The sequence below is a fragment of the Perissodus microlepis genome, chromosome 19 (assembly GCF_051167445.1).
Source record: "Perissodus microlepis isolate ML-2025 ecotype Zambia chromosome 19, ASM5116744v1, whole genome shotgun sequence".
Lineage (NCBI taxonomy): Eukaryota > Metazoa > Chordata > Actinopteri > Cichliformes > Cichlidae > Perissodus > Perissodus microlepis.
In genome coordinates this window covers 27596826-27621109 of record NC_140479.1, presented here as the reverse complement: position 1 = coordinate 27621109, position 24284 = coordinate 27596826, and the positions used below count along the sequence as shown (strand labels likewise).

General features: G+C 39.9%; 3 protein-coding genes across 7 annotated transcripts; 1 reads left to right on the top strand and 2 right to left on the bottom strand.

Annotated features, from left to right (window-relative positions):
• Positions 1 to 17: 17 nt before the first annotated feature.
• On the bottom strand, positions 18 to 4716 carry LOC146366233 (fibrinogen-like protein 1-like protein). Of its 2 annotated transcripts, XM_084914580.1 has the most exons (3): positions 4203 to 4716; positions 3843 to 3999; positions 18 to 1388 (listed from the first exon to the last, which is right to left on the bottom strand). In XM_084914580.1, exons 2-3 carry the CDS (start codon positions 3985 to 3987, stop codon positions 694 to 696), a joined length of 840 nt encoding a protein of 279 aa, XP_084770706.1. In that variant the 5' UTR covers positions 3988 to 3999; positions 4203 to 4716; the 3' UTR covers positions 18 to 693. The 2 variants fall into 2 exon arrangements, with proteins under 2 accessions (XP_084770706.1, XP_084770705.1); XM_084914579.1 differs by having other exon boundaries at positions 3843 to 4716.
• Positions 4717 to 4833: 117 nt separating this feature from the next.
• Positions 4834 to 8342, bottom strand: LOC146366232 (KATNB1-like protein 1). Its single transcript, XM_084914578.1, has 10 exons — positions 8212 to 8342; positions 7186 to 7298; positions 7040 to 7077; positions 6675 to 6960; positions 6465 to 6580; positions 6326 to 6376; positions 6156 to 6245; positions 5953 to 6057; positions 5766 to 5859; positions 4834 to 5675 (listed from the first exon to the last, which is right to left on the bottom strand). Exons 2-10 carry the CDS (start codon positions 7291 to 7293, stop codon positions 5643 to 5645), a joined length of 921 nt encoding a protein of 306 aa, XP_084770704.1. The 5' UTR covers positions 7294 to 7298; positions 8212 to 8342; the 3' UTR covers positions 4834 to 5642.
• Positions 7779 to 23729, top strand: acp7 (acid phosphatase 7, tartrate resistant (putative)). Of its 4 annotated transcripts, none has more exons than XM_084914575.1 (15): positions 7779 to 7945; positions 8743 to 8801; positions 9016 to 9136; positions 10021 to 10221; positions 10562 to 10744; positions 12497 to 12522; positions 13391 to 13488; positions 17359 to 17421; positions 18155 to 18269; positions 18417 to 18530; positions 19584 to 19650; positions 20017 to 20084; positions 20181 to 20252; positions 20605 to 20742; positions 20836 to 23729. In XM_084914575.1, the coding sequence occupies exons 3-15, from the start codon at positions 9028 to 9030 to the stop codon at positions 20899 to 20901; spliced, it is 1320 nt and encodes a 439-aa protein (XP_084770701.1). In that variant the 5' UTR covers positions 7779 to 7945; positions 8743 to 8801; positions 9016 to 9027; the 3' UTR covers positions 20902 to 23729. The 4 variants fall into 4 exon arrangements, with proteins under 4 accessions (XP_084770701.1, XP_084770700.1, XP_084770703.1 ...); XM_084914574.1 differs by having other exon boundaries at positions 8999 to 9136; XM_084914577.1 differs by lacking the exon at positions 7779 to 7945 and adding an exon at positions 8464 to 8549.
• Positions 23730 to 24284: the final 555 nt, after the last annotated feature.

Sequence of the window (24284 nt, the reverse complement as noted above, 5' to 3'; positions counted from 1 at the left end):
TAGGAATCATGCGTAAAAGGCATTAATGGATCACTTGAGTTTACCGATTGGGAATAACTAACTTGTTGATAATGTCAGTGTTTACATTGGAAGTTTTGTGGAGGATTTAACAGCTCACACTGTTTATGAATTCTCTTTATTACATTTTATTCTCAGGATATTTTCTTTTTCATTAAGCATTGAACTACAGTATGTTTTACTGTGGCTAAATCAATATCACTGTATTTCTGGCAAACTTGTAATGTACTGTGGAAAATATGTTGGTGCGCTGCTCCTTTGTGTACCCACTGAATGGAAGATGCCTTGCACAGGCTATTTTATTTTTTTTATCTGTCATAAGCTATAATGCCATGAAACACTTCTTGGTAACTGTGATAAACCAGGAGTCTGCACTTGCAATTTTCAGAAAGAAAAAAACAAAACTAAAAAAACATGCTTTGCTTCAAGTATACTGACTTGGTGTGTGATGGAAACAAAGCTAGAGCTAAATCTGTACTGCGACTTTTTACTGTATTTCAAGTTTGTGATGCGTTTTTGTTTTTTTCAGTATTTTGTGATCATGTCCATGCATTTTTGAATAAAATGTGGTCAATAGAAGGTCCAGTAGTCACTACAAGAAAATCCCTGATATCACCCATTGTTGTGTTTAATGACAAAAACTCAAATCTGGCACAAATCCTGGGAATGACGTCCTTATAGCTCATCCTTCTTGCAGTCTCCACTCTGAATCAGTTTCACTGTGTCAGAAGGTCTCACCATCATCCATGCATACTTGCACAGCCGCTCCTTGTTGCAGTCTTTTTGCCAGTAGATGACATTTCTGCGATTCAGATTGGCCCCGGCGCAGGCGTCGTACCACCAGCCTCCTCCTGGCACCCCTTGAAACTCCAGTTTGGCACAGTTCTGGAAGTAGTTATCATTGTCTCTGTCTTTAGTGGTGAATTTCTGGTTGTCATGGAGATAGTTCTCTGTATCCAGCGTCAGAGCGTCTACGGTCGTTCCCTCAAACAACCCCAGTCTCAGTCTATAAGCTGATGCTTCATCCTCCACCAGGAATGGATCATACTCTCCCATCTTTGTGACGGCATCTTGGTCCACAAGTTTTATTCCTAGTTTATAGCGTGCAGGCCCACGGGTAAGCTGATAAAGGTAGTCATTCCCAAGCCAATGATCTCCAGTGATAAAACCAAAGCCTTTCTTATATTCAGCCCAAGTGCGATCAAAATTCACACTGCTATTCACAGTAATGTGCTGCACCACGGTCCAGCCTCCCTCCTGCATGGCACAGTAGGCCACAATGGGGGAGTCCCCTGGTTGGATCAGGTACACTCCGTCTCTGGCCCAGCCTGAAGAGGCCATCAGCATTTCATAGCAGTCTCTGGGCAGCACTGTTGAGCAATTAAACATCAGTCATATCAAAACTAATACCAGGCAATCAGAATTACTTTATAGCTAAGAATTAGGCAGGTTTATCATATACATCACACATCGAGTCTATTACTCCATTACTAGCTTTTTTGATAATTACCACATATTTGTTTTGTCTTCATTTAGTACAAAAAGGTTTAACGTGTGAAAATGACAGTTATTTCTAGTGATGGTAAATTTGATTCTTTTTACTGAATCGAGTTTTAATGAGTCACTCACCAAAGTGAATCGGATTTTTTGGGTCATTTGATTCACTGAGTCAGTTGACCAGAGAGTGCAAAAAATGTACATTTTCACTCAAACTTAATTTGTTTCTCTTTTCATGTAAATCCTACTGCTAAGATGAATAATTCTAAAAAAAACCCAACTATTTTATAGAGCAAAAAAGAGCAAAAACATTTCTAAAATTAAGCAATTTCCTATCAAAATTGCTTAATAAACATTTATTTTGTTTATTTGTATTTTATTAGTATTTTCCTTAAATGTGTCAAATATATATTTTCTCATCTAAATGTCCACTGAGCTGTGAGCCAGGGGGCGGTAATGCGCCTTAACATTGGTTGCCAACCAAGAAGAAGAAGAAGCTGTGAGCCAGGAGGGAGGGGGTGAGTGAGTGAGTGAGTGATTCGTTCGCTCGCTCTATGATTCAGCACAGGAGGGAGGGGGTTAGTGAGTCCTGAGTGATTCGCTTACGCTTATGATTCAGCACAGGAAGGGAGGGGGTGAGTAGCTCAAATGTGTCGTTAGCATGTTAGCAGAGCGATGCTACTGTGAACCGAGGAGCTATTTTCTTGATGTGAGCTTCTACTCAGGGTTTTTTCTTCCAGTTCAGAGCAGAAATGCTTTTGTTAAGAAACTGGCTGTTGTTGTCCCCCCCCCACAATTTTAATTATAAGCTAGATATATTTCTACTAATGGAATTAGTTTGCTAACAGCAACAGGGATGAGTCAGTGAGTCAGTTGGGCTTGTGAATCATGATTCACGAGTCAGCAAAGTGATTCTCGAGTATTGAACGATTCGTTCACGAATCGAACATCACTAGTTATTTCACAAAGTTTATGTACTGATCCTCGACTCAGTGGAGTAGCTTTCTAAATTCTGTAATATTATCGTGATTGAAATGTGAAATTTAAATAACTTAAACAAATTACAAGCTGCTAACAGGTGAGCTTTTTAGCTGCACATTAGTTTTGAAGTCTTCAAAAGGAGACGCGGAAGCTTTGTTTGCTTTTCCCAGTTTTTACACCAAGCTAACTAACATTAGCGTCTAGCTTAGAGAAACAGAACCGCCCCCCAACTGTTTTTCAAATTGCCAAACAACTTCTTTAAACCCAATCCATGCACAATTTGGTTATGTCTAATTTAAGGACCCCTCAGGTGTTCAGTGAATAGTTGCAGTCTGGTACAAACAATGCAGGTCAGGAATTGTAGTGATGTCTTAAAATTTGCTTACCTTGTATTACTTTCCACCCAAGGCATCATTAGATTTAAACACAAGTGCTAAAAGTCAATAAAAAAATCCAGTACTTTATGAAAATGATCATTTTATTTATTTGAGGGACAAAATATCAGATCTTCTACTTTTGGAATCTGGTTTATTGTGCAGCTGTTATGCAGCAATAAATGGCTTTAAATAAATTTACACATGGCCCAGATGGACTACAACATGTCCAAACCATCATACTCCTTCAATTGTGCCTCGGAAAACATTTTTATGATGTCATGTTTCTTTTCTTCAAAGATAATCTTTCTAATATTACCAACAACCTTACGTGAACAGAAAGCTGTAGACAGGCAGAAATGTTGTTTTGAGAGAGCCGTGGCTTTCTGCTTGCAGCACTTGCAATGCACACTGCTCTTGTTCACTGTTCTCCTGATAATTTTCTTAAGAACATTAATATTAACCAATGTGAGAGAGGCCTTTACTTAGAAATCACACTCTTGGAATAAAGTCTGCTGATCTGCTTTACATGGACAGGGTAACAATTCTGTCCAACATTTCTGAAAGTAAAAGGACCGTCTGTCTGATTACATTCAAAAAATATGTTTCTGTACAAAATAATTTCTCAATGTTTCCCAGGTAAGCACAATAAAACATTGCTTTTCTAAAAGTTTTCTAATAGATTGCCTTTTAACAATGCACAAATAACCTCAGAGGACCTAATGCTTATCATCAGTGAGTCAATAAGCGATTTGGATCTAGAGGTTGGAATTAAACTCACATCCACAAGAGTAATCTTCACAGATAATCACAGATATGAATGTATTCAGCGTTTAAAAAACATCAAATGATTTTCCAGACCAGTGTTTTGAAAATTCTCCCAAATCATGTTCAGCTTTTGTCCAAATCCACAACTGAAACAGACAGGAAAGAAAAGTCAAACAGGAAGTGAAAGCCTGCATAAATAAATACCTCTCATTCCACGGTTCAGGACCAATTTATGCTCATCTGGTGAAAGAAGATTTAGGTTTTCAGCTTGGAGATGCTCCATGTCAAGTCCAGTCACACTAAGCAGCAGCAAAACCACTGCTAGTGACAGGCATCTCAAATACTTCATCCTTTACTTTTTCTGTGATCAAACCAACAGCATTTTTTTTAGTGATATGAGCTGATGTAACAAATACAAAACTCTATCAATCCATCTATTTTCCTCCGCGTATCCAGGCCGGGTCTCAGGGGCAGCAGCCTAAGCAGACAACCCCAGACCTCCCTCTCCCCGGCCACCTCCTAATACAAAACTGTGCTGAAGAAATATAAAATCAAAGCGCTTACATTAAGTAGAGCCACCTGTGTCCTAAAACACAGTGTAGAAATGTGTTGTCTGTACCAGAATCGTCTCCCACTCTGTATTTGTCTCCTCTGATCGAATGACAAGCAGCAGAAACACAAACACAAACACAACAGCCGACAGCTGAGTTCGGATTGAGAGACTGAATTGCAGTGCCCGTGCCCAGCTAGAGTTGGACTTTATCCTCAGGTTCACCTTAAAATGATAGACACCAGTCCTCGACTTATCTGTGCAAAGTGAGATAAAACCCACATTTAAACACATATCTCTGCCTTACTTAAATCACTTCAACTGTGAATGAGGTTTAAAGTCCAGCTGAGACTGAACTCTAAAGGTTCAGCCTTTGCTCATTTCACTCCTCCTCCTATTGAGTGTTTTTGTGAGTTAATTGGAGTGTGAAAGCCCCTGATCTCAACTGGTGTTTGCCCTCTGCTTCAATACAAGCCTATTATCTTGATTTATATCTAACAAGCTTTGTGTTCTGCTACAGTACTTAACGTTGGTGATTCTGTAACCTCCTGTATCATTAGTAGTTTAGACCCTTGTTATTTGTTGGACACTGGGATATGTATGAGAAAAAAACTGCCCCATAGGACTTGTATATATCCAGAGGTATTAGAGTAGTACACAGAGTACGGTTTTATTTTTGAGTTAGCACGCTGCACAGGACTGAAGCATGTTCATTGCATTTTACACATAGACTTGATTAAATAACCTCTTTTTAAATTCTGATCTCTTTTATTTCTTTATGTCATTTAACATCCATCAGTCTTACCTCCCCATGTGAATTCTGCTGATTGTTTTTGCCTTCAAATTTTACCCATTTCAAAAGCATAAACACTAAAGAGCCAGAAACATCTGGTTCTTTAGTGTTAGTTTACCTTTTTCAAAGAGTGTTGCTTGTAATCTGACAGTTTAGTTCAAGAGTAGTTCAACTTAAGGTAAAGACAGTCATATACAGTTTTACAGAAGATGCAATTGTTGTTTTTGCAGCCATAAAACAGAAATATTAGTGGCATCCCTTTTTAGTGTTTTTGTAACATATCATTATAATATCAATCACAAATTACAAAAAAGTGTTAATCATTAATGAAGCAGTTAAAAGGACAAAAATCTTACAGTCATCACAATATCTGCGTTGTGAAAATAAGTGGATAATTATTTACAAAATACTACTTTGCTACTTAAGAGAGAAATTATGAGCCTTGTCACACCATTGTTGTTGTAGACATTGCTCAATTCTTTAGTTGCTTAAGCTGCTCTGCAAATACATCCAGCCCACACTAAGAGCCAGTCAGTGCAAACGTCAGCAGCTACTATGAATAACACTTTCAAAACTAAGGAGACTGTTCATGCGCCTTGAGGCGAATAAAATTGAATTGAACTGTTAACGGAGAACGATGCGTTCAGGATCTTCACTGCTGTCATGTGAGTTTAGACAGGAAGGAATCGATGACCTAAGGGGCAAAAAGATGTACATAAAATTCAAAAACATAAACACACACATATATACATATAACTAACAGTGTTAAATTCTGAATGTTTACCTTTGCCATGTCTCCTGCAGGTCCTGGAACAGACTTCAAAAAGGGTTCCTGCTGCCACAATTCCCATAACTGCTGATTAAAAACTTGAAAGTTTCTGCAACAAAGGAATAAATCATACAACTCTGGCAAATTAATGTCAAAAGATTGGGGTTTTTTTGTAAATTAAAAATAAATATATTAAACTTACTCATCCAGCAGAGGGTTTGTTGAGCCACTGAAGCCACTATCTTTTAGATCCTCCCACCAGTTTTTTAAAACTGAATTTACCCACTTTAGGCCAGCAGTAAGATGCCTATGTAGATAAAAGAAAATACAAAAAATAATTATCCTACTGCTAAACACAATGTTATTGTGCATGTGTAAAGTGTTTTAATGAGCAGGATTACTCACTCTTCATATGGACTGCTGAGGACTTTGCTAACTAAAGGAAAGAGGTCGACACAACAGCCGATGGTTATCTTTGAAGAATCCTCATCGATGCTGCAGGGAAAATATAAAAATTATTGTAGTAACACTATAATCTCAGTGTTACTAGGATATTTGCAAAACTCAGTGCTCACCATTTGCTTATGAGGGGGAGAAAGTCAACAAACACACCAGTATCTTGGATTCTGTACAAAAAATATGATGTAATCAAACTTTGGAAATACTAGCAAACAAACATTGGCGCATGTTTGAAAGCAGCTGCACGGCGCACACCTCAGAAAGTATGTCAGCAGCTCTCCAACATTTCTCTGCCACAACGTTAAAGCCACTTTGAGTCTTAGATTTCTTCCAAAAAGCACGTCAGTCAGTGTGTTGTGATCCCTCGTGAGCTGGAAAACATAGTCAGCTTTAAGTAGTTTCAGCTGCGTGTTTGCAAGAAAAGTAATTCATAAAACAATGCAAACATGAAAAGGTCTTACTGACCTCAGTCAGTACACAGTAGTCAGCCTCTTCAGAACCAGTTCTATCAGTTCCTTGGTTGTTATTGATATTATTGACATGAAATGGGAAATCCCAGGGGTCCATACTGAAAATATCCTGCTGTGTGCCCTGCAAGACTTTTGTCTCATTTTCCTTGTTTGCAGCATCACAAGTTCTCCCAGACCCAAGCTGCTTTCTTCGAGCCACAGTCAGATGATGAGTCTTCCTTTTACATGACACTACCCGCTTCACTCTGCCTGGGTCGTTCCCAGAGCGGCTAACCGGGTATCTGGATGGGGTAAAATTCCATATATAGCTTTTAATCAAAAACAAATGGCTGTAAGAAATGCAAAACAGGCAGGAAATACCTCTTTTTGTTGCACTCTTCATTTGCAGCATCATCCACCTGAATTTAAAAAGACAAAACATGGCGATGCACAAACACAGTTAGCGGCATAAAAAGCACCAGGAACCAGAAATCGATTTGTGCATCATAATGACCAACCCAGCTCACCTGTTTTGTGTTTCTCCCTTTAGGATAGCTCACTTTGTACTGTGCTGCATCATGATGGAAGCGATCCTCAACATTTTGGCTCTCTGCATCTTCAGTGTTGGGGTCCATTATATCTAAAAAGAAAGGATATATGAATGAGTTAACAAATTTATAAACACGACAAAATACATACATACCTCATTGAACCTTAGAGCCTTTGCCTGAAAATCATCACGCACTAAGATCAACTTAATGGATTATTTATATAATTTTTGCTCATTTCCAACTTTTACCATTTTTGTAAGACAAGATAAAAACTTTTAAGGCCATTAAAAAAATGCATATCACAGGATTTTAGAGGTTAACGGTGTATGAATCTTGTGTTTCTGGCCATAAATGGCTACACATTGTGGACAGTGTAAACATTATCTTGTCCCCACAACATACGGGCTACACATGTCCAAATACACCGTTTACCACTGTAAACAAAGTAAGATAGTAATAATACATTTTTGCCAGTAAATCAATCATTAATTATTCATCTAATACTCTGTTTATAACGCGACACGCTGAAAAACAACATCTCCCACAATCCACTCGGCCATTGTTATCGTTCTGCACGATGACGTAGTCAGGAAGTGCTCTCCAGCCAAAACAGCTGGTTGAGTTTATCTTAGCTGTAACTCTTTGAAGTTTTTATTTTTCTGAATATATGTAATTTATTCAGAACAGAAGTCGTTTGCGCTTTTGGAGACGATCATTCACTGCCTTTAGCTTAACTGTAAGTGTTGTACAGAGGCATGAATTTCTTTGTTTCCTATTGCACTTAATGCAAAGTATTAGCTTTGAATTGTCGCTAACAAGTAATTAAGCCAGGTAGCTAACAGCCAGGTAGCTAACAGCTAACCAGACAAAAAGAAAGAAGCTTTTTAATTTTGTTCCAACCAGCGGTCGAGGAAATACATGTGAAAATAAATGCGTCACAGCATTTAAAGTGAAATAAATAAACAAACCTGTAAGCGTTCACAGTAAATATGATGTACTCACCTTGCGCTGCTTCTCCAAACAGAGATACGACAGTTAAACACTTTGATTCTTTTTACGCAACTACCAACTAGCCGACGGTAGATACCGCCCATCATTAGAGAATAAAGCAGCCTATTCATGATTCAGCTGTTGGACTGTGCACCCTCTATCGGCTATTGACACAGTGTTGGTGCACGTTTCACAACCAAAACACACAGCTAAGAGAATCGTCAATGATTAGCCTAACTGACAGTTAATGTAACTGATAGATCAGATCAGCTGGTATAGTAGATTTTGACTCAATTAAAAAGCACGATTTTGTCTTCATGGGCTGTGACACTGATAGTGTCTTTGTCCTGGTAAGTCCAGCATATCAGCTGCTTGCCTTTGCATTTTATTGATCTGAAGCAAGCCATGGCATGTGAGCTTACCTCTTCTGTCTTACACTGCAGTACTGCTCCGAAAGCACAATGAAAAGCAACATCACATGCTTTTATTGTCACATCATCTATTTCTAAACTTGTGGCTGACTCTGCTGTTTTGGTTCTGCAGTTTCATGGGCTGAATGGAGGTTAACTGATTTGGACATACTCAACAGAGACCAAAACACAGTATGTGACTTTGTTTATCCTAACTACTCAGCATGTGTAAACATCCCCTGAGGTCATGTCATTTACTGGAAGGCTTTAAATATCGTCAATATTTCCAAATTTTTTTATACTGGTGCCTTTAGAGTCATGTGATTTTTGTTATGAGAAGTCGGAGATCATGTGATTCAAGTGTGTGTGTGTGTGACTTCTTTAATCAGGCGTTTGTTCCCTGTAGTCCAGCATTAAAATGTCGCCTGTTCACGCTGCCTGTGCTTTGCTATTTGCTGCACCCCTGCTGGTGCTCGGTGTTCCTCCTATTTGGACCCAGCCAGAACAGGTGCACCTCTCCTATGGAGGTAAGTGTTTGACCTTTTCCACCTGACACATGTGGGATATAGTTTTTCCCCTTGGTCAAAGGAGCTTGCAAAGAAAAGCGTCTGGACTTCTTCAAGTTGCTTGAAGACGTTTCACCTCTCATCCGAGAAGCTTCTTCAGTTCTAAGGTCAAATGGTGGGGACCCACACCCATTTTCACACCTTGGCTCAGGCGATTAGAGGATCATCAGGGGTTTCTTTTGTCCCTCTTTGGGGGGATACTCCCACTAGGTTTAAATCTGGGACTCCCCACCATTTGACCTTAGAAGAAGCTTCTCGGATGAGAGGTGAAACGTCTTCAAGCAACTTAAAGAAGTCCAGACACTTTTCTTTGCAAGCTTCTTTGACTACGATGACCTGGATGACTGAGAACCTTCACAGACGTGTTTTTCCCCTTGGAAATACACACAAGTATCCAGGTCACTTGCAGATTTACAGATGTTTTGTACAAATTGCTCAATATTCTGTTAACTGACTACATCTGACGTTTTTTCAGGCAGGTTCACAGAAATATTCCCTGATTGTATTTTTTGTAAGTCATGTAGGTTGAGGACACCGTTTAATTACCTAAACTTCCAAACCTGTATCTAATGCAGCATAAAAATCCTTTTGTTGTTTTCTTATGAAGGTGAAACATGTGGTACTCATTATTGAACTGATGTCTTTATGCAAGTACCTGGCCAACTCAAGTCTGCCTTTATAATGCTTCATCTTGCCAGCAGCAAGATCAAAAGTTCCGCTCTTGTAAAGTCAGCTTTTGCACATCAGCATCTTTTGGCTTTAATAAATGCACCAGTAAGTGTATCCAATGTTCCTGTCAGACAAATCTGCATCACATTTCAAATAAATGGACTTTTCTTCTTCAGGAATGCCAGGCACTATGGTAGTGACCTGGACAACCTTCAATGAGACAGAGAGCAAGGTGGAGTATAGCCTTCTGGGGGCTCGGCTCTTTGAGATGAGCGCCATAGGACACGCGACTCTGTTTGTTGACTCGGGAACGGAAAAGAGGAAGATGTTCATTCACAGGGTCACACTCAGAGGCCTCAAACCGGCAGCTTCATATGGTGGGTGGAGTTTTTATATAGCTGACATTAGGGTGGCTGTATCTGTAGGTCATTTATTAACCAGATGGTTGGTGGTTTGATTCCTAGCTGCTCCAGTGAGTATGCCTAAAATACTGAAACCCACCTTGGTGTGTGAAGGTTGGATAGAAAGCACTTAGGTAGAAAAAATGCTTGTATGTATGGATGAATGAGGGATGTTATTTATAGCTTTACTTTAAGTACTCATGTAGAGTAGAAGAGCACTCTATACAAACTAATCTATTCACCATTTAGCTTTTGGCTCTCACACCATCTCATGGATCACTTAACTTTGAAACTTTTTTCCTACATTTTTTTCCAGTCTACCACTGTGGCAGTGAAGAAGGCTGGAGCGACGTGTTCTTCTTCACTGCTCTTAATGACAGCACTACGTCCAGTCCCAGGTTTGCTTTTTATGGTGACCTCGGCAATGAGAACCCCCAGTCTCTGGCTCGACTGCAAAAGGAAACTCAGCTCGGAATGTACGATGTCATCTTACACATAGGTAACTTCTACCCTTCTAGATATTTTATCATTCATCATTGTAAAAGAGGCATTAAGTTATATAAACCGCAACTTAAGGCATTAGTCATCCACAGCTTGTATTAACATAAATCAAATCAATTAAGCCAGCTGACATCCAACAGAGATATCTAATGAGGAGGCAATATATCATTGTGGTAATTACTGTAATTACCATAATAACACATAGTCATCATTTGCACTTATTTGCTTTGAGCATTATGAGATGGATTCTGGTCACTAGCCTGCTATTCATCACTTCACTGATTAAACTGCAGCGTGTAGGTTTTTGTTGTGCCAAAGAACCTAGTTTTGATTCACTGGATCGCCAGCTTTTGTGATGTCTCCATTTTTAAAAATAGGAAATAATGTTTCTTACATTTTTATTTCTCCTCAATGTAAACACTAAGTGAACTACCTCTCCCGCTGGTTCAAGAAGGCACAGCAGCACAATTTGCAACACAACTTGCCTAGGGGGTTAATAATAGATTAGTTCTTAAATATAGACATCTAAGTGATCTTAATGCTGTGAAGTCATAATGTATGAATAAGGAGTGAAGCACTGCATTTAGTTATTTTGTATCAGTCAAATGTCATTCATAGATTTTGTGTTTGTGTAATATTGGTAATAGTAAAAGTGGGGAAAAAAACCCTTTACCTCACATTTTGCAATATTTCGCTTGATATTCTATTTGGTACAGTGACATCAAATATCAATATTTTGTTAAATAATTCATGAACAAGAACGCTCATGTCATGCACCACCAACCGGAGATAATGTTACATTAAACTGGTTCAATCAAAAAACCATCCTCCTAATTCAGAGCAAGCTAAGTATCAATTTTTGTGGAGAAAGAAAAAAGGAAAATGCATGAAAATCATCTGAGGGTCTAATAAAAATCAACCAATCCTTGAAATGTAGTTACGTGAACTTCTTTTTTTCCTTCAATAAAAAACAGTAAAGTGTAAACATATTGGCCTTTAAGTTGACATTTCTTGTTCTTGAGTTAAAAAGAGTCAGGATTTCTAAGGATCATCTGAAGTGTAAAGTGAAAGAGAGCGAGTGTAGAGCAGCTGTTGACAAATGGCGCTTTATCACAAGCAGTTACACAAAGTTAGAGATCAGCAGATTTATGTACATCTCTGCTTCAAATACCAGTTTACATTTTTCAAGTGTGATGACTGATGGCTTAAAATGGTTTATTTATACTTTAACAATAATTCTGTCATCGCTGGACATGTTTGCTGTTGTTCAACATCTAAATCAACTGTCGAAGCAGTTCTTGTAAAGACTGGTGCAGCGATCGTGTCTGTGCCGGGAATAAGAAAATAGAGAGAAACTGTTTAATTTAGTTTCCCATAATAACAGAAAGCAAGGAAAAGCAAGATGATGTAATCCCCCGTGAAACTATAAACTGTCATTTATACATTTTGGGGTTTTGATGATAGGCACAGTCAGACTAGTTGTCTCCCAGTTTCTGGCTGCGTTGTGGTTTTAGCTTCATTATGTTTAGCTTCTTTATATCTAACACTAGAAACGAAACAGCAAAATGCCAAAACTACGTAAGAGTTCAGCTCTCTTGAAATTAATTCTGACAATATAAATCTAGTGAAGCTGATTAGATGGTACTGTTTGGGGAAACCTAATCTGCACATCTTGTTTTTACTATGCTGGCAAAGAGTAAAAATCATGTAAAAGATTCTAATCTATAGATTTTATGTGCTTGTTTTACAGGAGACTTTGCCTATGACATGCATGAGGTAATTTACCCTTCTATCTTTCCAGTCTTGTGAAATGTGATCAAACCTGCACCTAGTTTCAATTAAGGTCACTGACAGCAAAGTTCTTATACTCTTAAAATGACTCTGATATATCCCTGATTCCAATAAGACAGAAGAGATAAGCCACTTTACCTTTCTCTACTGCACACCACTGTTTGTCCTCAGGGCATGTGAGAGCTTTCAGCTGTGGTTGGGACATTAGCATTGCTGTGAAACGCCTTAAGCCCGCAGTGAAAGATGAGAGTATGGATTGTGTCGCCCAAGTATTTCATGAATAAAAGTGGTGCTATTCAAAACCACAGATCTTAAGTCCCAATAACATATTGGCTCATATGAAATCCTCACAGCTGTCACCTTTCATATTAGAGGACATAACCTTGTCTCGGATGCTAATATCATTTTCCCTTAAATAACTTTGCGCGTTATTAATGCTGTTTTTTAATAGGGAAAGAATGTAAAATGCAATCATCAGACGGCTGCAAAAATTAATAACCATAATTCATCTGAGCTGTGTTCTCAGCTGGAATGTGCAGGCACAACCTGTGGCTTCGCTGATATTATAAATAGAAAATTGAGAGAGGGAATTTAGCCTGAAAGGTCGTTAATGGCTGTGGCAGGTAAAAGCCATCAGAGGAGAAATGAACCGCAGTGTGCTTTTAAAGCACTGCAGACAGTATTGGGATATTTAAGACGAACTCTTCAAGTTCCATTGAGGTTTATTTGGTAGCCTGTGCTACGTTCCTGAAGCATTCTGGAAAATGGACTGAATGTACAAAAATGAACACTGTCTTAACAGGAAGTTCTTTGACATCATGTTTAATGGCTCAATGACACTGTGTGATTCCAGGATAATGCCAGGATTGGAGACGAGTTCATGAGGCAGATCGAGTCCATAGCTGCCTACGTGCCCTACATGACCTGTCCCGGCAACCATGAAGCTACATAGTAGGTGAAATTCAACTGAATCTCTCTGCTGTCTCTCTCATTCATACGATGCATCCATAGGTGGAAGTCAGGCACATGTTCATTACAAAAACATGTTCTTTCTCACACAGCGTCTGTTTGTCTGCTGTCTGCTGTCTGCTGTCTGCCTTCAGCTCTGTTTTTCTTTTTCTTTATATTTGCACCACATTCTGCTCACAGAGCCAGGAGTGTAATTAATGGGTTTTGGACAGAAAAAGAGCAGTGCATGCTATATTTCAAGGCTAGCCCCGTCAGCTGCACTTTATCTTCTGAAAAAAAATGGAGAACACACTCGGTTAGTCCTGAAAAGTCTTTACTGTACCGTTTGAACAGATGGGAGCTATTTTTGTCTCCGAAGTCTGGAGCAGCATTAGGAGCCACCAAGTTCTAAACAAGTCAACACTGTCCAAAATTAACGTTTGTCTGACTGGAAATCATCAGCTTAATATCTGTTTTTGAGTTTCCAGAGATGGCCTGCGGTGGTGGGAACTGTCAGTATTTTCACTCACGGTTACCAAATGTGCTCTTTGCATCTGAGTGTGGGAACTTATCTGGATGAAAACACAAGACAAAGCCTTAGTTAAATGGTAAAATCTTAAATTAAAGTAAACTATTTCATAATTTTCAAACAAAACCCTGAAACATTGCTTCTTCTAGCTTCTTAGATGTCAGGTTTTACAGCTTTCCCTGATTTTATCTATAACACTTTAGTAAATCACATATAATAAAGGCTTTTGTGCTGTTTTGGAGATACCAAGCAGTCTGAAGGAGTCAGCTTGGGTTAAAGAAACTGCAGTAAATAGTCAGTGAATGTTTTAGAAGACCCATATGTAATAAAATAATCTGCAGATTAATTGATGATAAAAAAAACCAGCCTACAGTGCGACTCTACATGCAATCATCTATGCATAGATATTATTCAGTGGGTTGCCCCCCATTAGCTTCATAATTACAACTCGACAATTCTCCCTTATAAAATAAAAAAACACATTATTACAATATGTTACTTAACTGTTTCAGTACATTAAATTACACATTTATTAGTTATAGTTAAAGTCAGACTTCTATAGACATTCATATGGTTTTTATCACGAGGATCAGCAGCGAGTTGATCCCTGAATTCCAACAACATCTGCTGGAGTTAGAAACTTTCAGTGGTGTCTGATCCTGCACCATAATATTTACTTGCCGCTTCTATACGGGGACAGTTCTCACTCTCTTGGCTTTGCCATGTGTAATAGGACTACTGCCTGCCTCTTTATTAAGGAGCTGCTAACAGTAGTCTCTTTTTCTTGGCGCTGCATCCCGACATAAGAACCTGATATCAAAAACCAGAAAACCAGCTTGGTGCATTATACAATGCAGCTCCCGACACCCCCCCCCCCCCCCCCCCGCCCCCCCGCCCCCTCTTCTTCTATACCTAAATATGTGTTTCGTTCTGTGGTGTCGTTCAGAATCCAAGTATACCCAGCAGCTGGGCCCTGCTTTTCTTCCTCACTTTCTGTTGTGCTCCGTCTCACTGTACTTCTCTGTTACTCTCGCTTTCCAACCTCAAAACCTAATGAGTGAAAGGCGATTAAAACGGAGCCGACCACAAAGGTTTTCAGTCAGCATTCCAGCTGCATGAGAACAGCCGGTCCACGGAAGATGCTAAGGCCCCAGTCAAGGCTGTCTTTGTTCACCAAGATGAGCACGTGGTTCAGCAGACCAACGGTCATCATCTGAAACAATAATATGCTCCGTGAATATTACAACTGGATCCTTTAAGATGTCATGCTGCCTGGATTTAGCCCATCAGATGATGAAAGGAAAGAGTTGACGAGCAGGGAAAATCTTACTGGGCCAGTTGAAGCAGACGGGTTGTTCTGAATTTGACATCCAGATTTCTATCTCAACGTTAATTTAAAAAACCCACACATTTAACTGGAAAGATGACAATCTGACTTAGAATGACTCACATTTTTTGCTGAACTCCCATACAGATCAATGACACAAATGAACGCTTGTCATGTCTGTACTAAATTACATTTCCACTGCTGAACAACAGACTTGATAGCTTGTTTTTGATTTAGTTTCTGCCAGCGAATACATTTCCTGTATGTCTAAAAATCCAATGATTCAAAACTAAACAAAACAGAGCAAAAAACTTTTTTCTGTGTACCCAGATCCTGGAAATGCCTGCTGATACCCTTTTTAGCCACAAGATGGGAGTATGAACTTATATTAGGACTCTCCCTTATTCACCACAGTGATCACATTTGGCTGTGAAATTTCAATCACAACAGATTTGTTTGGGATAAAGAGCTCATCCTTATGCTTTTACGTTAGGGTGAATGACTTAAGTAAAGATTTTTTGTATTATCTATACTAAAAGATGAAAAAATGTCCTTCATATAATAACTTTGAAATAAAGTTCGTACCTATAGCTATTTTTAACATTTTAAAGGTGCCATCTGTAGGATCAGCCTGCCATTGTGCACATGAAATGATGTTGAAACAAGCGGCTCACAAACTGACCTTTGCTGGGTTATCATGCTGACCATTTAAACCTGACCTCGGTGCCCACCCAAACTACAGGTGACATTACTTTAAGACTTATTCAGCATTAGTTAAGAGCTCTGTGATCCTCCTTTTGGGTCCCGAATCCTGGCCTTTAACCTCTGACCCTGCTGCTCTCAAGTTACCCCTAACTCAACATTACCCCTAGCCCTACATTAAACTTGTCAATACAGGGATCTGCTACCCTACTCTGGCTGCTGCCGAGGAAATTGCCTCTTTTTTCCACCTCCCTTACGTAAGATAAGAAAATAATTGTTCCCATCACCTTGCTTAGTTAATGGCCTGTTGAGAAGACTGGCTCCTGCCTTCTAAATTAAAAACTATGAAAAGAGTCTGACAGATTGGAGTCTGGGAGAGCTTTCCATGAAATATTTTTTTTATTTTTACTCTTTTGCATTGTAAAATTTGGAGATGCTGGTTTGATAGTGTTTTAGCATCTCTCGAGTTTCCAATTAGTATGTGTCTGTTTCATGTAGTGCAATGAGCAGCGATGGACTGATCACTTTAAGTGTCCGGCTATATCTAGATCAATAAAAACCGCCATGACTCGGTGGTGAAACCACTGCAGGACTACCTCAAAACTCCTCTGATGACTGCTGGATGTAAAATTACAGTCTTCTTTTAAAACGATGTCATGGTTTTAAGAGGGGTATATTTAGAGACATGTTTTCTTGATTGACAGCTGTGGCACTCTCGGTCATGGTGGCTCCTACGCGCTTATCCCATGTCCGGCTCCACCCAAGCTCCCTCATGTTGACCAGAGTTTGATTATCTGGCTCCACTTGCTGACCATGATTTTAAGCTTCAGACTATTCCATCACTAAGCTATAGGTTGATGTCACAGAGGCTACTTTGCGTTTCTGCCCAGCCTTTAATTTAGAGAGGGATCCTCTGCTACCTTGCATGTAGCAATGTTTATAGTTCCTTTAAATATCTAGGACCTTCCAGGAGGTCTTAGAGGTTGATGGTTGTTTTCATCCGATGAGGTATAACTCCAAGTTTTCTGCCAGGTTTAGATGACAAATGAAAAAGCACATAAATCAAAAGAACTGCACCAAATGCAGGGGCTTTTTTTCCACGAACAGCTGGTTTATTGTATTTCAGAGAAAGCTTGGAATTATCTTAAATCTATTCTGAATGGATTGCAGTTTTTCCAGGCGCTGGTATAATCATCTCAAACTATGAGAAAGCAGCAGTTTGAGGTGCTAAGTGCTGCTTCTCATTTATTCAAGGAATGTAGAGTGCACGATCAGTCCATCTCATTGCATGTCTCGCTATATTGTTTGTTCACAGCAACTTCTCCAACTACAGGAATCGCTTCAGCATGCCAGGCCAGACTGAGAGCCTGTGGTACAGGTAAGGGAGCTGCTTTAACAGCAATCAATTAATGCACCGAAGCAGGTGAACGAATACGAAAGCATGTCATTGCAAGCCCGGCACACAGCACTCGTGATGAGTAATTCATTGTTTTCTAACAGCGGGCCCATGTGAAGTGTCATGTTAAGTGTGTCAAACGTCCTGCTGTATTTCAGTAAGCATTAATGAGTCAGCAGAGGAGAATAGAGCTCTCTTAGTATAGCTTACTTCTCCTATCTCACACACTGAGACTACACAAAGGAGCTATACATCTGACAGGTGTGACTCATCGCCCACCACAGGCCTCCTTCTGTCAGACAGTAAGATAATACAGTACATTGCTACACCACAGGCCAGCTGCCCACTCTCTGGGCAGGGCTGCTGGCTGAGAGCCTTCCACTCATGTGCACAGTTAGGAGGCAAAGAGAAACTCCATCCAGGCAACTGACTGCAACTGGAAACTGTTCATAACATTAAGCACACATGTACAGTGGCACTCTTCCATTAACCCTACAGCACGGACATGTAAGCACTCACAGTACAGTGCGGCCTTTTAAAGAGCAGTTTAGTCTATTTTATAACAACATGTGAGTGACGCAACGTCGTCTGGATCTCGGAGTATTTTTCACACTTTGCGGTTTAAAGTGAGACCTGCTCTTGCTTATCAGATTACTTTTAACACGCTTCCTCTCCTGGGTCAGTGCCGTGTATTATTTTAACAATGTCTCTGCAGCTGGAACCTGGGCTCAGCGCACATAATCTCCATTTCCACCGAGGTTTACTTCTATCTTGACTTTGGCCAGGACCTCCTCTTCAAGCAGTACGACTGGCTGGAGAAAGACCTGGAGGTTAATGACCACAACAATTCCATCTGTCCACTGTGGCTAAGTCCTTTCTTTTGTTCCCACACTTGCTTTGAAAGTAAGAGCATGTTGCTGAATTTGTTTCCCTGTTTTAATGTGGCACATGTGTGGCTCCACTTTTGTTTCATCTAGGAGGCCAACAAGCCCGAGAACAGAGCAGTGCGTCCTTGGATCATAACCATGGGGCACCGGCCCATGTACTGCTCTGATGATGACCAGGATGACTGTACTAAGTTTGAATCCTATGTATGTAAGAGTGTTGTCTGTTAATTTGTTTACATTGCTACAGTGAGAAATGGTTTATATTATATAATAATTTTTCACAATTAATTGAATTCATTGTGTAGGGCACTTATTAATGTAACTCCCAGGCTGATGTTTTTATTGTTGGACTAGAGTAGCTTTGGATGATTTACAATCCCTATAGATAATACAGTGTGTGAAAGAAGATGTTTTAACTCCTTCGCTCCCCCTTTGAAGATTTTTTTCTGATTGGCTGTCCTTTGCAAATACAAGATTGAACAAAACAGAAGTTGGGCAAGCCCGACTTGTGTTCCTCATATGACAATATTAAGCATTCAGATTAATCTGAAGGCTAAGCTTTGGTTCACATAAGCTGGGCTCATTATTTAAACCTTTGACTATGTCTAAAATTTTATAGAAAAATGATCGAAAACATGTACAGACAGGCTGAATGTCTAGCTTAGTAAAGGGTGATAGTGCCACCCATACCAGTGCCTTGTGGGGTATGAGTGTGGTGTTGTTTAGCTAAATTCCAGACTCTTTACTAGTATTATTCTGTATTACCATATCGGTAATTCACTCTATAGGTGTGATGTAATTTTACTACTGCAAACGTCATGTTGTCATTACCTTAAAATACTGTGAGACTTGGCTTTAAAGAAGCTGCTGTTAATTGGGAGCTGTGTTCCCGGTTATGTAAACAGCAGCATGTTTGTGTTGTTAAACATTTTATTTTTATCACATAATGTTATTTGCAGGATTTATTATCACAGCCTTGCTTTACACTTAAATTGCCCCTGCTAGGAGACATGACAAGCATGTTGCAGACTGGCCAGTCCACAGAACCCATAAGCAGCACGGTGTGCTGTCATAATCACTGTAATTTGGAGCAAATAGTTTCCACCTGGGCTTGCTTCTCTCAACACTTGGCATTGTTGAGAGTGAGGCTGGCACAGGTAATGGATGCCTGCCAGATAGTGTTTCACCCAGCAGGTAGTGGTTTGGATGTTAATGCCAATTCATATTGTCATTATACCTCTCTCACCTATGTCTCAGGTCCGGCGGGGAAGGAATGACACCAAACCACCGGCTCCAGGTCTTGAGGATCTATTTTACCGTTATGGTATGCTACCTAGTCTGTGTGCTGCTAATGGGTGTTTAATGTTGCAAATTTGCACACTTAGACTAATGTCCTAACAGCAGAGCAAACCAAACACCAGGCCTTCTGTCTAGCTGAAATGCTAACAGCCTGTTTTCAAAATGTTTTTCCTGTATTACGTTTCTCAGACTTTTCGCTCGGTTTTAATTATTTAATTTGTGATGAATCGCTGTCAGGTTTTGTTTCTCTGATCTTAAGGTTTTGTTATTTGTTGAGAAATCTGCAAATTAAATAGGCACAGGTTCTGAGGAACTTTCAGTTGCACCACTGAGCTGTTTGTGTATGCTTCTCTTCTATGAAGGGTTTTTTTTTTTTTTTTTCTCCCCACAGGAGTGGATGTGGAGTTGTGGGCACATGAGCATACATATGAGAGGCTGTGGCCTGTGTATGGTGATAAGGTCAGCTGGTGCAATCTTACTTCACCCCATCCTTCATCCTTGCATTCCCCTATTGTAAACTAGTGTTCCAAACTTATTGTGCTTTGCTTCTTGAAGGTATTCAATGGCAGCAGAGAACAGCCTTACGTGAACCCCAAAGCTCCAGTCCACATTATCACAGGCTCTGCTGTGAGTAGTTTCACGTCACTGTTAACATTTTTGTGTGCAGGTCAGTGCGCAAAGTGACAGTGAAATCAACAGAAATGCCGTTATGTATGGTAAACAGCTCTGTCTGTGCAGCAGCTGGTCTGCTACAAGAGTTTAGTACCATCTGTTCGTCTGGTTAACTCTTTTCTGATGTGGTGGTGAACAGTGCAGAGTACACTTTGTCATCCAACCACAGAGGGATTAGTCATTGGGATATTAAAATGCAGACAGACTCACACCGAGGCACAGCCGCAGTTGTAAATGTCAGAGTCTGAGGAAGGCATGTGGCTCCTATCTTAAAGGCTCGGTGTAATTCCTGGTTAATCTTCTGCAGGGCTGCAGAGAGAAGACTGACAAGTTCAATCCAAACCCCAAAGAGTGGAGTGCTTTCCGCAGCAGAGACTACGGCTACAGCCGTATGCAGGTGGTCAATGGAACCCACCTGTACTTGGAGCAGGTGTCTGATGACCAGGTGAGCACACGAGGAAGAATGTGTGAGTGTGATTCATTTTACGACCAAGGAATATTGCTCGGATGATGACAAAGACTTTTCTGTGTGTTCCAGAATGGGAAGGTGATTGACAGCATATGGGTGGTGAAAGAAAAACATGGCTTCTCTGCCTGGATATGAAGACTGTCTTTCTTAAAGCAAATGCACTTTGAGCCCAAAACAAGTACTTTTTGCCTCCAAACCAATTATGCAGTGATCATAAAACGTATTCCTGCTCATTTGATTTCACTGAGCCTTGTGCAATTTTAAAAACACCTACCGTATTTTTTGGACTATAAGGTGAACTTAAAATCCTTTAAATTTCAAAAATCGACAGTGCACCTCATAATCTGGTGCGCCTTATGTATGAATTCTGGTTGTGCTTACTGACTTTGAACCGATTTTATGTGGTACACGGTGCTCAAAAATCTGTCAAAAAACGTTTTAGTACGACTTTGGTAAGCTACGAAGCCGCAACGCTTGATGGATTGTCGGTAGTGATGTGCGGATCGATCCTGAAATATCGATTCCTCCGATACCAGTCATTTATGTTCTAGAATCGATTCTCACATTAAAATATCGATATTTTAATAATTTAGGGTAAATTTGTAGTTTATCATTAACAGGAACACAGTGGAAAGAAACTATAACATTCGGATTGTCTACATTCAAAGGAACTACTTCCTCTTCCGCCTTTCATAGTCATGTGCGAAATACGGCTGTATAAATGTCTCGCAGCCCCTTGGCGTGCGCACTCACAACAATGGCTGAGCGTAATTGTGCGGACGTATTTTACCTCCACAAACAGCTGAGACGTGGTTTGCGATACATATGGCAAAAAAGTGAGGTGTTGTGGCCATACTTGCCAACCTTGAGACCTCAGAATTAGGAAGATATTCAAAAGGGCTGTTGGGGGGGAGATAAATACATTTTACAGTGTTTATTTATCGGATAAAATACGTTAAATGTCACCGTTATTATTGGCCGGCCCGGAAACGGCGGGGGTGTCCAAATTCAGAGGCTGCTTCCACCTGAGGACCCGGCCTTCGTGGTCTAAAGAAAGCCGTCACGTATACGTCACGAGCTCCCTTGGTGGAGTGAAACTCTGCCGTCTGCTCCTTGCTATCTAAATATAACAGGGCGCTGGCGTAAACTCTCGACCGTCTCACACTTTGTTTAATTAGTTTTCTGTTTAACGTTTATTCAGCTGTGTGAAAACCCCGCAGGAACCTTCCAGAGGGATTAATAAAGTTAAATTGAATTTAATCTAATCTAATAACTTTAATTTCAGCCAAACCGATTTACTCATGAACAAATAAAACACTGAAAAAGCCAAACAATAGCATTTTTAAGTTATCAATGACTTGTATATCATGTTTAACCCGAGTAGCGAAAGACCGCGGGGGTTTGAAAACGATGTGTCGGTCGGCTCAGATATTTAAAGTTTACACAGCTACATTCTGAAAACCTGAAACCTGAAAATATGTTAAAAGTTTTTTTGCGACCCAGAAAGAGAAATAAGAGTAATATTAAAACTAAGTAGCTGCCGCCATTGTTGGAAACTGGAATTGGCTGGGTTTTTCAATTTTGTTGCCTGGGTGGAAAATCGGGAGAAATTCGGGATTCTCCCAGAAAAATCAGGAGGGTTGGCATGTATGGTTGTGGCAACATCATTAACCTTGTCAAACACCTCAGAGTAAATCATATCACAGAATATGACGAGCATATGTTGAGATGAACTGAAGAGGAAGACGGGGACAGGTGACGTCTCTCACGGAGTCCTTTAGTGATGCAGGCAGGCAAGGTGTTCAAATAGCGCACAACTTCAGTTTTTTTATTTCTATATGATGATCTCTGCATTATTAAGTGATAAGAACAAGAAATCTGATGTCCTGTAATCATTATGACGCTATAATTTGAGATACAATAAATGAGTTTTTGTACAAAGTATCGGTATCGGATCAGTATCGTCGATACCACCCTGAATATTACTTGGTATCGCATCGGAAAGGAAATCAGTGGAATCGCACATCACTAATTGTCGGAGCATTACGGCTACCATAGTCAGGAGCCTTGTGGAGTAATCTGGGTCCAAAACTCCGTCTTATTCAGGTACCCAAGGTCAAATGAACACTGCGGCATCACTGAGAGTTGAAAACTGTCTAAATTCTTTCATCTTTAATAAAATGGTCAGCGTTACTGCTTTACCAGGTGTAACAATGAAGTTTAACATCCAGGCATCCATGAAAACAGAATCTATTAAATTTAACAGAGTTAGAAGTTAGCAGGAAGTTAGCTCGCTAGTTTCCACCTAAATATGATGTAGCTTGTTCTGACTGAGAGATTTCTGAAAAAATTCAAACGTACAGCTCTGCTATCACTTCCAACATAAATGAAGACAGAAAACTAAACAGCAGTGACTTTTGTAGGGTTACTGAAGTTGGACTAGCTGGTATATATTGATGTGCTACGTGATCGCTAGCGACACAGCTATGTTAGCATAATAAACACAGTGAAGCTGAAGGATGAACCCTAACTTTTTTCCACTTGATGAAAGTTAATGTGAGGGTTCCTGATGGTTAGAGACAAATGCAATTGCATGGCAGGATGCTGTAAACAGACCAAACTTCAGTCAGGAGAACAACTGAGATAATCCATCTACAATACGAGGTTAGTTATTAATATACTGCAACAATATGGGAACAGAGCAGCTGCAAGAGAATTCAGCATTAATGAATCAATGGTACGGAAGTGGAGGAAGCAAGAAGAATGAGTTCAGTAAAGTTTGAGTTATCTGACTGGTTTGTTTTGCTTAATGCGCAAAATCCGGTGTGCCTTATGGTCTGAAAAATACGGTAGTCTGATACTCTACTGTAAATTTGCTGTATATAATGTGACTGTAATTTACTGAAAGGTGTTCTGATTTTCTATGAACATTGGAATAAAAAAATGTCTTATGTTTGATTGTATTTGGATTTTCTCACTGTAATTCATCCACTGCAGTAAGCTTCAGTTGTTAGTTGAACTTTCCTTTAGAAAGTAGATGTAGGTCCCTTTATTTCTGCCTGAATCGGACAGGATGAATCTGGCAGGCAAAAATCTGCATTCCCCTTAGAGAATATTTTTCATTTCAAAAACCTGCAAATGCACTTAGACATACCAGGTCTCTTCTCTATCAGGCTATCAAGAGGACAGATTCTCCCTCGGCTAATCCTGTCAGGTTATTGGAACCTTATTTGATAGCACATCTGTGTGGCCGTCAGACAGAAAGACACATGGAACCTCACGCCTGCACAAAAGCACTATTATGCAACTCAGGGATGCTTGTGGCTTTGGCTAATACAGAGTGAGACAAAGCACTTTCTCCAGAATGTTTCTCATGCCATGACGCTTACCACTGTGGCGGTATTAGTCCCTAATAACACCATGCTGCTTCTGATGACTACTGGCAGACAACCATTGCACATCTGCATAGATCTGTGTGTTGAGCCGTCTAGCTGTCTGTTAGCGCCAGAAGGCAATTA

Coding starts and splice junctions, on each gene's coding strand:
- LOC146366232 (XM_084914578.1), bottom strand. CDS start 7,293: ATGGACCCCAACACTGAAGATGCAGAGAGCCAAAATGTTGAGGATCGC. Junction 7,078..7,185: donor AAGGGAGAAACACAAAACAG/GTGAGCTGGGTT, acceptor TTTTAAATTCAG/GTGGATGATGCTGCAAATGA. Junction 6,246..6,325: donor CTCCCCCTCATAAGCAAATG/GTGAGCACTGAG, acceptor TTTTCCCTGCAG/CATCGATGAGGATTCTTCAA.
- acp7 (XM_084914575.1), top strand. CDS start 9,028: ATGTCGCCTGTTCACGCTGCCTGTGCTTTGCTATTTGCTGCACCCCTG. Junction 18,531..19,583: donor GTACTAAGTTTGAATCCTAT/GTATGTAAGAGT, acceptor CCTATGTCTCAG/GTCCGGCGGGGAAGGAATGA. Junction 20,085..20,180: donor GGCCTGTGTATGGTGATAAG/GTCAGCTGGTGC, acceptor TGCTTCTTGAAG/GTATTCAATGGCAGCAGAGA.
- LOC146366233 (XM_084914579.1), bottom strand. CDS start 3,987: ATGAAGTATTTGAGATGCCTGTCACTAGCAGTGGTTTTGCTGCTGCTT. Junction 1,389..3,842: donor CCTGAACCGTGGAATGAGAG/GTATTTATTTAT, acceptor ATTGCTCAACAG/TGCTGCCCAGAGACTGCTAT.